Here is a 12,595-nt window from a genome sequence, read left to right as displayed (position 1 = left end):
TGTCGTAAGCAGATACAGGGCAGATTCTTTCGCTACTTGCTGTGCTCGTATAGTCACTGTTACATAGACAATAGACAACGTGCATCAACACACGCAACCTAGCAAACGATATGCCAAGTTACATACCAATGCGGCAATGGGAATTATGAGTTCTAACTGCGAACATGTGCAGGAGTGACCTCCTTTTTGCATATGTGCGCATGGGTCGGGGCGGTGCACCTTTACACACAGCGATTTTTAATTTGAAGATCGCCATGTAAAAATGGGAAATCTCTGGACCATCAAACTTACCACACTTGTAGTTTGTAGTACGGAGACCGTGACAATGTACAAAGTTTACGCAGGGGATGAAAGATTGTTGAGATATGTCTCTCAGAAAAGAGGCGGCGGGCGGCCACGAAGTCACTTCCGGTTTGCCTGGAAACAATACCATCGGGGGCTCCCCGATATCTCTACCGCGCTGGGAGTGATGCCCGCTCGCCTAGACAGCTTAGCCCGCTTGGGGCGTGGGATTACGGCCTTGGATTAAATTACAATGTAGTTGGCCCCCTAGTAAAGTATCACAAGATGATAGGACTGGCAGTTCTAATCGAGAAATAGTACTTCATAATAAAGATGACATACAATGGACGAAACCATCAAAGTCTGGGGCTATCATTAACAATTATCCTGTATATATATGATGGCTCATCCCTAGACAATTAATCGCCAATACAACAAAATAAACCAGGATGGTAATTCCTAAAAGTGAATCGGGGTCTGTGATTTCACACCTTGCATCAAGATCCATTTCATGCATTTATCTTACAACTAGCAGGTCACTAGCAAAGGAAATTAACAAACACCTTACCCACAATGTACACACTATTAATACTTCACGGAGAATTGTGTCCTACGGACTCTTCTTTATTTTGGATACAAAAAGCTTAGCACTTGTATATCAAAATATTAAAATCAAAACTGAAAAAGTTTACATACGATAATACTGATGACCTGTGTTACAGTAAGTTGAAGGTCTTTGAAAGTATAGATGATAGAAAGATAGCTATCTTCTTACTTCATGGGATCATCAGACTCGGGGACAGGCATGGGGTTTCCATCCAAGTTCTGTGGATCTGAGTAGTCAAAGCTGGCCTCTGGGTCCTAGACATCAATCAATCAATTAATCTATCGATCAATCAATCAATCAATCAATCAATCAATCAATCAATCAATCAATCAGCCAACCAACCAATTAATCAAGAAATCTCAAACCTCTTAAATGTACCTCATGCATGTATTTACATTAGGTATACATGTACATGCACTGTGATGCACACATCTATGAAGCATGCCTATATATTAGACCCGGGTTTTCGCCAGCCCAAATTTTCTTCCTGTCATTTGATTTTTGATTTTTCAATACTTCAATTTTTTATTTATTTTAATTTCCATGAGATTGCGTGGGCAAAGCAAAAGTAGATGGGTCAGAAATTCCAAGTATATGACTGAAAAACTTACAAAGTTTCTCTTCAGATCCGGGTGGGTGTAGTCAAATCCTGCAGAATATAGGAGGAAAAGGACCAGGTTATAGATTTTGTATTGTTTGTTTATGGTTTATTCAGCACATAACACAAAGGTATAATAAGCAAAAACAATAACAAAGATAATAATAAAAAAAGGAGATAAAGTTTTGGGTATGTCTGTGTGTGAGCGTGTGTGTGTGTCTGCATGTGTGTCTGTGTGTTTGCGTGTTTGTGTTTCTGGACTATTTTAGTCAGCATAACTCAAGAACCTCTGGATGGATTATGATGATATTTCGTATGTGGGTAGGTACTGGGAAGACAAAAGTCAATGTCGATTTTGGGCCTCCTGGTACGTGATCTTGATACTGCAGCAGAACTTCTGTATCTTTTATGTTTTGACCTGGACATGCTATGGTCTTGATTTTTGAGTGGCATAGCTTGTGATATAAGGAAGAAGTGGTGTAGGTTTGTGTCCACTAGCAGCTTGCTCTGAAACTGCAGGGGCGTTTTTGTCAAAATCTTTCAAGTAGAATTGTAAACTGAACAAAGGAACAATGGTTTTCCATGATATTTAGTATGAAGGTAGCTTAGACAGAGATGTACATAATGAAATATAGATTAATAATGCAAATTGGTGCTGAATTTGCATATTTGATAAGGAAGATGAATACACATGTATTTGCAGTGTTTTCCATTATAGGACTCAATAAATATACAATGTAACATATTATGTAGTTTATGGCAGGTGGAACAGCAACAGATGCCAATCATCCAAATAAATTCCTAATTTACATAATTAATGCAAAAGCGTCATAATTCATTTAAGTGGTAAATGATTGGACTGTCAATATTGCGACATGTGTAAGTTACAAAATGTAGTAAAAGGTGTCCAAGGATGATGTAAATCTGGAAGTCATTTGAGCTTATCATGAATAAACAAAGGTTCAAACAAGAACAAACAAATTTGCATAATTAGAATATTTAATGGAGATATGAGGTATACAAACTTGTTGATGTATGAGTTGATGATCTTTACCCAAATAACGCACGTTGGTCAGATCAAAATATGGAAGTACATGTACTATATTCAAGGCAAAGAAGGCTATTCTAGTATTTTCTGGCCAGTTATGAAAATGACGCCCTGGTTTGCATACTTAATGTTTGATGATGTTCACCTTCAACTAACTTCCAATTGCCGCAGGTATCAAATTACCGTCAACACCACTTTGGAATTACAGCATTTTCTCATTATGTCCTCATTTGCATGATTGATGCATCAGTCGTAAATCCTCTCTATGGCCTACTTTACACTTGCGTCGTTTTAACCGACCTGAGTCACTAACCGGCTTGTGTCGCTTAATCGTTACCACTCAAAAATCATGACCATAGCACATCCAGACCTTGAACTAAAAAACTTTGAAGTCCCACAGCAGTATACGTACAGTAGGTAGCCACTAAGAGGCTCATTATGAAACTTGAACTGTTCACAAACAAACAAACAAACAAACAAACAAACACAAAAGTTCCACTGCAGCACCGTAGGAACCTTCCAGAAGGCTCATTCTTGAATTACAAAAATCATAATCATCCATAGCTTCAAGAGTTATGCCGCCTAATTTCTAGCAACATTGCTAATGGCAAAGGTATGGGTTCATTGAACCCTTGATTATGATGTCTTAATAATGACTCAGACTGGGAATTTAAGTTGCTTGTAGACTTTTTCTTTTAGCATTTAGCATCTATATCAAATTCTGATCATTAGCAGGGCAGCTGTTTCTCTTCTGGCCATTGACTGAACAATCAAAACTAGAATAAATATTACATTTGAATTGAAAAGAACATAATGTTAGTTCACATAAAACCACAAGGTAACATGAAACCGAGATTTAAAAAACCGAGGTATTTAGGGATGTGTGCTACATGCAACATCAGTAATATTGCCAGAAATGCAAAGTTAACACTAACATATCTAAAACACTGTCTGAAAAGCTTTGACAACCATGCATTCGAAGATGATGACGTCAAAACTCTCAATCCCTTATTGAAACAGTCTGTGGGCGTCATGGGAGAATTACACTACATGGTTGTTCGCTGTTTTTTTAAGACAAATGTCATATCCGCTTCCTGCTAAACACAATTATTTACAAGACAACTGATTAAAATCTCTTTTGCTAACCCGCAACTTGACTCGAAGTTCGAAGTGTGATCAATCATCAAAAATGCCTCAGTCTTCGTTGCTACAAGCTACGGCACTCGGTGTATTCTGTCGCCGCCATATTCATTACCCAGATATTCTGTTATTCAGCAGACGACAAAGGTTTGTGAGGAATACTTTTTTGTCTGAATCTTTTGTGTGATAGTGGACTGAAGGCGATATTTTCCTCAAAGTTTGTTCCTAACACAACTAGAAACACAGCTCATGGACATATTCAGTATTGCCATAGCTACGGCATCCCGTTAACGTCCCAATGAATAATGTACAAGTTGCCATGACGGTGGGATGGACTTTGAGCGGACGTTTTACTAGCTCAACAAACGGGTTGTTACCAAAGGGCTGATGCGTGCGGTGCGGCCGTTTTGTCATGTGTCTTTTGGCTTCTACTATTAGTACTAAGCACCCTCTTCAAGCCAAGGATGGAACAATTAATCTTCTCTGCCGGAAAAGTTCAGTGCGATGGTTTTAAATTTCAATATTATGGTATCATCATGACTAGAGAGAAAATATAACAACAGGATATGTGACAAAGGTAATCTATGATATTGACAGAATAACAGAAAAAAGACGGTTTACTGTTCTGCCAGATTGGTTTCAATTAACTCTAAACGGAAAAATCCTGGTTTTAGGTGACGTTACACAAAGAAAGACAAGGATAAACTGGAGAGGGTGGAGAACCAAGCTGCCAGATTCTGTCAAACAACTACAACAATGGTGCTCAGTGTCACCAAAATGAAAAGAAATCTGCAGTGGATGTCACATGATGGAGAAGTTGTTTACTCGTGGAAAAGTTGTTGACGTAGTTCACGAGAAGAAACATGGCTGACAAAGTCTCGGGCGCCTCGCGGAGCCTCTCTCGCGAGACCCCGCATCACTGGCGGGAAATGGGGAGGGTGGCTGTCGTTCCGGTCACTGTAGACTCTCTGTGTGGACGTTATTGTAGCACAAACTCAGGAGCAGGCAGGAACGGGTGTGCAGTCCCAGGCTGGTGAAGAAAACTCGCTGCAGGACGTCGCCAAGGATTACGAACAGTGTAGAGACTCAGGGTCGGGTGGAGCCTTTCGCTTAGAACTGCGAATCCAGATGGGCAACGTTACTGGGAGCCCATGCATGCTGCTGTAGTTGCACACCGCGGCCCTGCTGTCTGAGTCCGCGTCGGGCCCAACGGGGACGGCAACCCGCAAGTTTCTTGGCAGATTCATGTGCCTTGGTAGTTGGGGAGTGCCGCACGGTAGGTGGAAATGCTTTGTGAAGGCTCGAGAGGGGAAAATTTTCCGACGGATGAGCGGGAGGCGAGCCCAGCCGTTCAGAACGGCGGATGTCGCAGTTATGAAGACGGCACGAGCGGAGGTCGAAGGTCGCTTCCTCAGCGTAATTCCCTACGATTGGTCGACTGACCAATCCTACTATGATGACCAAAGAAAATATCCAGACTATGCATGATGTACAAAATGACTGTCAGTAATAAACTGGTGGATGTACCGACTGATAGGTTATCTCTTACCAGCTCAGAAAAGAACAAGAAATAGTCATGCCTTTAAATACCAGTGAGAGTTATTAAGTTGACATATAAAGGATCGATAATGTTAAGAAATTTGTATTTTCTGAGAACCGTAGTAGAATGAAGTTCGTCATCAAAATGTACAATGAAAGAACACTTGCAGTCAGATGTGCAAAGGTGTGACAGGCCGTTTAGTGAAATAGAGCTGCTGCCGCGCCACATGCCTGAGAAGCTGTTGTGTTATACCGAAGGTAGTTATACCAGTATAGTTATACCAGGGGTATAATCTGGGCTAGGCCAGAATATACCAGAGTATAATCTTAAGATCTCTCATCTGTATCTGCGCGTATAGCTTCATATTATTCTGTATACAAGAAAAAACAAAAGTCCCTGTTTTGGGCAATTCAAGAAACCAATATTTTTCATTCTTACGGACAATCAACCAATACTTCTTAGAATATAATGTTCTTGTGGTCAGAATGTATTTCTAATAAAATAACTAAAAATAACACATGCCTGCTTAAGAATTTTTTAAAACCTATAGTACAGGTAGAGACCAATTTTTGTTGAGTACAGCATGCTGTCTGCCAAGGCGCAATGCTGCCTTTGGAAGGCGTGCAGCTCTTTTTGCTGACGACATGCCCCGTGACCCGCCCGGGACGTCCCATACTATGGGTCCCCCGAAAGTGCGAAATGGAACGAAATGGAACGAAATGGAACGAAATGGAACGAAATGGAACGAAATGGAACGAAATGGAACGAACTAAAACATATGTAACATTATGAAATGAAATTCCAGGAGATAGCGAAATATAAGGAACGTTGTAACATTCACAGTAGACGGGAACAGGAAGTAAATACATAATATAACGTGTTTTATTTCTTGAATCTGTTTGATAATAGTGAATACAACGTTTTTGCCCCGTTTGTGTGGCTAGATTCTTCCCTGAAAATGGAGCGCAGTGTGGAAAGAGATCCACCGCTCTTCCTTTGTGTTTACCAACGATCTGCAAGTGAACAGCTGAAAATAGCAGGGAAAACAAGCAAACGGAACTGAGTATCGAAGTAAGAACTAGATTATACAGAAGTTGGTGGTAACATTGCATCTTATAATTCACCAAGAGAGCATGAGGCAAGCGTAATTTTATTATTTATACAGCGTGTTTGCGTGTTGCAAATGGAGCCCCGCATGCATGCAAATGAACCGCCAATGTTGCCAGCGCATCGGAACTGTGCACGTGGGCCGGCGTGCTACCGACAGGTTGAATCAAACTCCGACTTCCTAAGTTTTATTTACAAACGGTTTTAGTCCCTAACTAATACGTAGCTGCATATCTCCGCAACAACGATTTTTATACAACCAATTGTTCGGCTGGTCGGCTGTCGGAGAATGGACCCTTCCGTTAATGATATGCAAATGCGGCTCTGCGCTGTGCCACCAATGTGACATTTCACACTCCATTCAATCACGGACATGGACTGAGAACTACCTCTGAAGACATTTCTGCTTCCTTGTTCACGACAAAATAAAGGGAGGGTGTGAACGAGCAGGACATGTATTTCACAGTCCACACAACACGCAAACACGCTGTATAAATAATGAAATTACGCTTGCCTCATGCCCTCTTGGTGAATTATGAGATGCAATGTTACCACCAACTTCTGTATAATCTAGTCCTTACTTCGATACTCAGTTCCGTTTGCTGGTTGTCCCTGCTATTTGCAGCAGGTCATTTGCAGATAGTTGGTAAAATCAAGGAAGAGCGGCCGAGCTCTTTCCATTTTCAGGGAAGAATTTAGCCACACAAACGCGGCAAAAACGTTGTATTTACTATTATCAAACAGATTCAAGAAATAAAACACGTTATATTATGTATTTACTTCCTGTTCTCGTCTACTGTGAATGTTACAACGTTCCTTATATTTCGCTATCTACTGGTATTTCATTTCATAATGTTACATATGTTTTAGTTCGTTCCATTTCGTTCCATTTCGTTCCATTTCGTTCCATTTCGTTCCATTTCGTTCCATTTCGTTCCATTTCGTTCCATTTCGTTCCATTTCGTTCCATTTCGCACTTTCGGGGGACCGCATACTATCGCTATCAACGTGTTTGTCAATGGAGACCACCTTCTTTTGTTAGTCAAAACAATTTTAGACATATTGGCGGTATTGTGCCTCTACATAGGCACTTATTGGCTCATTACCTTCGCCGGGAATGTATGCATTCGCGGTAAGGTTATGTTTTCGGTTACGCCAGCTGTAAAGTGGGTCCGTATGTATGTCGAGATCATAAGTCGAGAGAACTTTGACGGATCTTGCTGATTTTTGGTAGGTAAGTGGCGGTTGTGGGAACGAAGGTCAAGTTCGAAAATGGTTAACCTGGCGTTTTCCTAAAGTGCTCCAGTGGACTTTTTTTGTTAGTGTGTTTGTATGTAGACAACATAACTCGACGTATTGATGATGGATCTGCATGATTTTTGGTGGGTACGTAGAGATTGTGAAAACGAAGCTCAAGTTCAAAAATGGGTCACATGGCATTTTCCTGCGGTACTCCAGTGGGCTGTTTATGTATGCGTATTTGTTTGTTGACAGGATAACTCGAGAAGCTGTTGATGGCTGTGCACGATATTTAGTGAATAGGTAGATTTATTAAAGGGGAAGGTCAAGTTCGATGATGGGCCTCCTAGTGGGTACTTTGGGTACTGCAGTGTAGCTTCAAAGTTTGAGGTCGAATTTTCTGCAAGTGCTACGGTCATGATTTTTGTGTGGTAGATAGTCCATGCCACATGAAGTAAGTTGTGCATGTTTGGGCCCTCCAGCGGCTTGTTTGGAGCTGCAGCGGGTGTTTTTAATTTATTTGTTTTGACCTTTGGACATGAATAACTAGACTTATGGTCAACGGATCGTCTTGATTTATGGTATGTAGATAGCTCGATTAATGCTTTACATAATTGAATATTCATTATGCAAATCAGGAGCTAATTTGCATAAGTAGCGAGGAAAGTTTATAAATCTGCTGCCTTTCAAAATAGGACTCTCAAACATGTTACATATATAGCTGAAAAAGAGAGAGGTATCGATAGATACCAATAATGCTAATAGCTACCTATTTTTCATAATTAATGAGAAAATACTAATTGAAAATACCACAATAGCAACTGATTGGAATTTCATTCTTGTATCATTAGGAAGCTAAGTAAAGGTGAACAATATCAGACAAAAATCATGCATGACAAGGCCTCATTAACATAATTTATAAGGAAATGTCTACAATTCCCTTTCAATTTGCTATTTTTAAGTCTATTTATTCAGGTTAAATTGCACTGACAGGTGACCTAGTTTACCGGAGCAGGCTCCCTGTGAGACGTCCCTGGAGGACACATGTGATACTTTACTTGCCTGGTGCAGGGCTCTGTTTTGGGGTCAGGGAGGTCACACGGGCATTTAAACACAGCAGCCTTACGATCTAACGCTCTCCCTGTTGGAAGGTATAGGTTTGATAAAAACTGATTGATATGTCGACTATGAAAATATGGGCATAATTGAAGCAAATACATTGCCGACAAATTGCCTTATTTTCTGTAGTAAAGATAAAAGTTATGATACCAATTAAGCAAAAATATTCTTACAGTGATTATTTTTATTACTCTTGGGAGAACTCGTGTAGGTATAGGTATGGGTTTGTTTTAAACTTTGAAAGAGAATACTAGTAACTCAAGAAGGTGATGACGGATCGTCATGATTTGTAGGGATGTACATAGTTTGAGTGATGATTTACATGATCGTAAAAGAATCATGCAAATCAGGATCTGTGATGTGAAAAAGTATACTACAAACCCTTGCATTCCATTGTAGTCAAACACGTGACATGTAACTGAGAAAGAGAGGAATATTGATAGATATCAATTATGCAAACGAATACCTTATTTGCATAATTTATGACAAAATACTATAATTCCAGAGTGGTAAATGATGGGATTTCATACTTGTGCCGTTTGGGAGATAATCAAATGTGGACGTTATCAGACATAAATCATGATGGCCTCATTTACATAATATATGAGGAAATGCTACAATGGCCCTAAGATGTTACTTTAATGCTGTGTTTTGTGTAGAGAAAAGGATCACTTGAAATTCATGCAATCGAGGACCTTATTTACATACTGAGTGATAAGCATTCACTCGAAAAGGCTAACATCAGTCGGCGAAGGTATGAGGTCGTGGAACTCTAGTTTGTACTGCGTTTGCCGATTTTTAGCACACCTTTCTAGTTAACTTGTCAAGGATTTTTGAAACAGTTTGGTGCAGTTATCCAGCATTGGTGACAATGCGCCGTGCAGATATGCGGAGTCACAAACAATACAGTGAATGGGAACCAGTTTGGGATTCGGTGCAGTTAAATGTAAAGTTCGATAATTATCTCCATGAAAAAAGGCTTTTTCATGAGATACTGTTTTGCTTGCGTTTGGTGTCTGTGTGTATGTATGTGTCACCGGACGCTTAAAGTCGCCATAACTGTAGAACCTGTACATGGATTGAAATGATTTTTGGTATGTGGGTGGGTGTCAAGTGGAGGAAGGTCAAAGTCGATTTTGGGCTTCCTGGCATGTGTGACTGGAACTGCAATGGCGTATTTGTTAAAATCTTAAATGTAGAAGAACTGAAGAGTGGATGGACAGATCGCCATGTTCTTTGGTACACAGGTAGGTTAGACCAAGTTGTACACACTTAAAGGTGCCCTAAGCGATTTCAGGGGGTAAAACTTGAAATATTCTGGGGAAAACAATTCTGTTTTGTGAGGTTGAAATTGACATTTGCTTCCCGATATTAGCACATCTGCATCATTATTTCAGACTTTGGGCGTTTAAAGATAGCACAGAAGCAAGCCACAAAAGGAGTATTTTATTTAATGGGTCCCCCCAAAAATCAGCCCAGAATCCAGCCGTAACCGTTTTCTGTCGACAATTTTCGGTAACTTCCGGCAGCGTGACGTCACAATGCCCAAGGACATTGAGCCATGACCACGTGATCATTTCTTCGGATGCGTTCGGGACTTACCGGTCAGAATCGTGCATGTTCGGAAGATTTGAAATGATGGCTGGCCTCCAAGTGCTGAGATTTTCAATGAGTTCCCACCACACAACGACAACACATTTTTGCTCCATGATGGTCGATATGTGATGGTATAGTGTTATCTAAACTTACTATGGATAGAAATCAGAAAAAAAATTGATTTTGAATATATGACTTTCAGGGCCCTAATATTGCTTAGGTTGCCTTTAAGTGCAAACTATGCAAATGAGACCGAATTTGCATAAGTTAGGAGGTAAATCGTTTGCATGTGTGTCGTCGGATGCTTAAAGTCAGCATAACTGTAGACCGTGTAGATGGATTGTAATGATATTTGGTATGTGGGTATGCGCTGGGAGGAGAATGGTCAAGGTTGATTTTGGGCCCCCTGGTTTGTGTCCCTGGAACTGCAATGGCCTATTTGTAAAAATGTTCTAAAGGGGTTTAACTGAAGAGAGGAACAACAGATTTTCATGTTATTTGGTACGCTGGTAGGTTGGACGGAGATGTACACACTGAAGTGCAAATCACGCGAAGTTATTGTGTTTGTGTGTGTGTGCGCGTGTGTGTATGTTTGTGTCACCGTGTTTGTATGTACGCACTTAAGAAACTGAAAAACCACAAATCTCCCGGAATAGACGAAATAACCAACGAACAGTTGAAATATGGTGCACCAGGATTGACTAAGGCCCTGGAAATTCTCTTTGCCAAGGTCTGGGACGGTGAGGTTATTCCCGAGGACTGGTCCAAAGGCATAATCATTGTGTTGCCCAAGAAGGGAGATTCAACATACTGCAGCAACAACAGAGGAATAACCCTCAGATCAACAGCGTCGAAGCTCTTTCAGATCATAGTCCTGGGGCGCATCAACAAGGGATTAGAAAGTCTACTGCGGGAAAATCAGTGTGGTTTCCGGAAGAACAGATCGTGCATTGACCAGATTTACTCGCTGCAAACGATCATCCACAAAACCATCGAGTATAACATCCCTTTGTATATAAACTTTATTGACTTTAAAGCTGCATTTGACAGTATCAAACGAGAGTTTATCTGGAAAGCATTCTCTTTTTACGGTCTTCCTGCGAAGTACATCCGAGTTCTGCAAGCCTTTTTCTACAATACTGTGAGTGCGGTTAGAGTAAATGGGGAACAGTCCAACTGGTTTAATGTCGAATCTGGAACTGGTCAGGGTGACATACAGGGTCCTCCAGTGTTTAATGTCTGTATCAACCTGGCAGCTTACCTTACCGAGCAGAACAAACAACTCAGCACAGGTACAGTGTTGCTACAGGAGACTCCTGGTAAACCGGCAGTATCAGTTATGGACACAGACTATGCCGATGACATGGCTCTCCTCGATAACACAAAGCCAGGCTTACAGGAAACAACGGACTTGCTCTGCAATTACAGCTCTCTTGGTGGACTCAAGGCCAATGCCAAGAAGACTCAGTCTATGGCCATAGGTAAACACATCACTCAGCGACCGTATACTGAGGAAGAAACGCTCAGTATTACTGTCGAGGGATGTGAAGTCGAGCAGGTCAGCACCTTTACTTACCTGGGGACTGTGTTTAGCAGCGATGGAACAATGGATGTTGAACTCTCACAGCGTATCCAGAAAGCTTCTGGTGCGTTTTCCCAACTTGGAAAGATTTGGAACAACAGCCACATTCATTTGTCCACCAAGATCAAAATATACGAAGCTGCAATCTTTACAATCTTAACGTACGGGAGTGAAGTATGGGTCACAACCAAGGCACAAAGCCATAGACTGGAGGCATTCCACCAGCGGTGTCTCAGGAGGATTCTCCGCGTCAGGTGGTTCCATCGAGTAACTAACCAGAGTGTGCTTGAACAGACAGGGACAACGAGCGTCGAAGCAGTTGTGGCTGCCAACAGAATCAGGTGGCTTGGACACATGATCAGAATGCCGAAAGAACGCCTCCCTAGATTTCTTCTAGATTGGAACCCGAACCACGGAAAAAGGTCAAGAGGCAGACCGAGGAGAACCTGGCTTGACAGCGTACTTGATGACATCAGACGGGCTGTTGGGAACACCAACCTAACACTCACAGACATAGAGGGGATGGCCCTGGACAGAGCGAACTGGAGAAGAATTGCAGCGAGACGCAGAGGACGTACTACTCATCCTGACGCAGGCGATTCACCTAGTGACGAGACCTGACCAAGTATCAAGTAAGTAAGTTTGTATGTATGTGTCACTGGACGCTTAAAATCAGCATAACTGAAGAACGTGTGGATGGATTGAAATGATATTTGGTATGTGGGTAGATGCTGGGA

At 41.3% G+C, this 12,595-nt stretch overlaps 1 protein-coding gene across 5 annotated transcripts in view; it reads right to left on the bottom strand.

Moving 5' to 3' along the window:
* Positions 1–12,595, bottom strand: part of LOC136421239 (furin-like protease kpc-1) — a 217,503-nt gene that overhangs the window by 75,606 nt on the left and 129,302 nt on the right. For all 5 annotated transcript variants that reach the window (XM_066408448.1, XM_066408460.1, XM_066408438.1 and 2 more), the window contains 2 exons: positions 1,501–1,538; positions 1,058–1,143 (listed from right to left, as the gene is read on the bottom strand). In XM_066408448.1, the coding sequence (XP_066264545.1) occupies positions 1,058–1,143; positions 1,501–1,538 (124 nt within the window). The remainder of the gene's footprint in view (positions 1–1,057; positions 1,144–1,500; positions 1,539–12,595) is intronic.

Source organism: Branchiostoma lanceolatum, chromosome 1 (genome assembly GCF_035083965.1).
Source record: "Branchiostoma lanceolatum isolate klBraLanc5 chromosome 1, klBraLanc5.hap2, whole genome shotgun sequence".
NCBI classification, from domain to species: domain Eukaryota; kingdom Metazoa; phylum Chordata; class Leptocardii; order Amphioxiformes; family Branchiostomatidae; genus Branchiostoma; species Branchiostoma lanceolatum.
The sequence above is the reverse complement of the archived record's forward strand: the minus strand, read 5'-3'. Positions and strand labels throughout refer to the sequence as shown.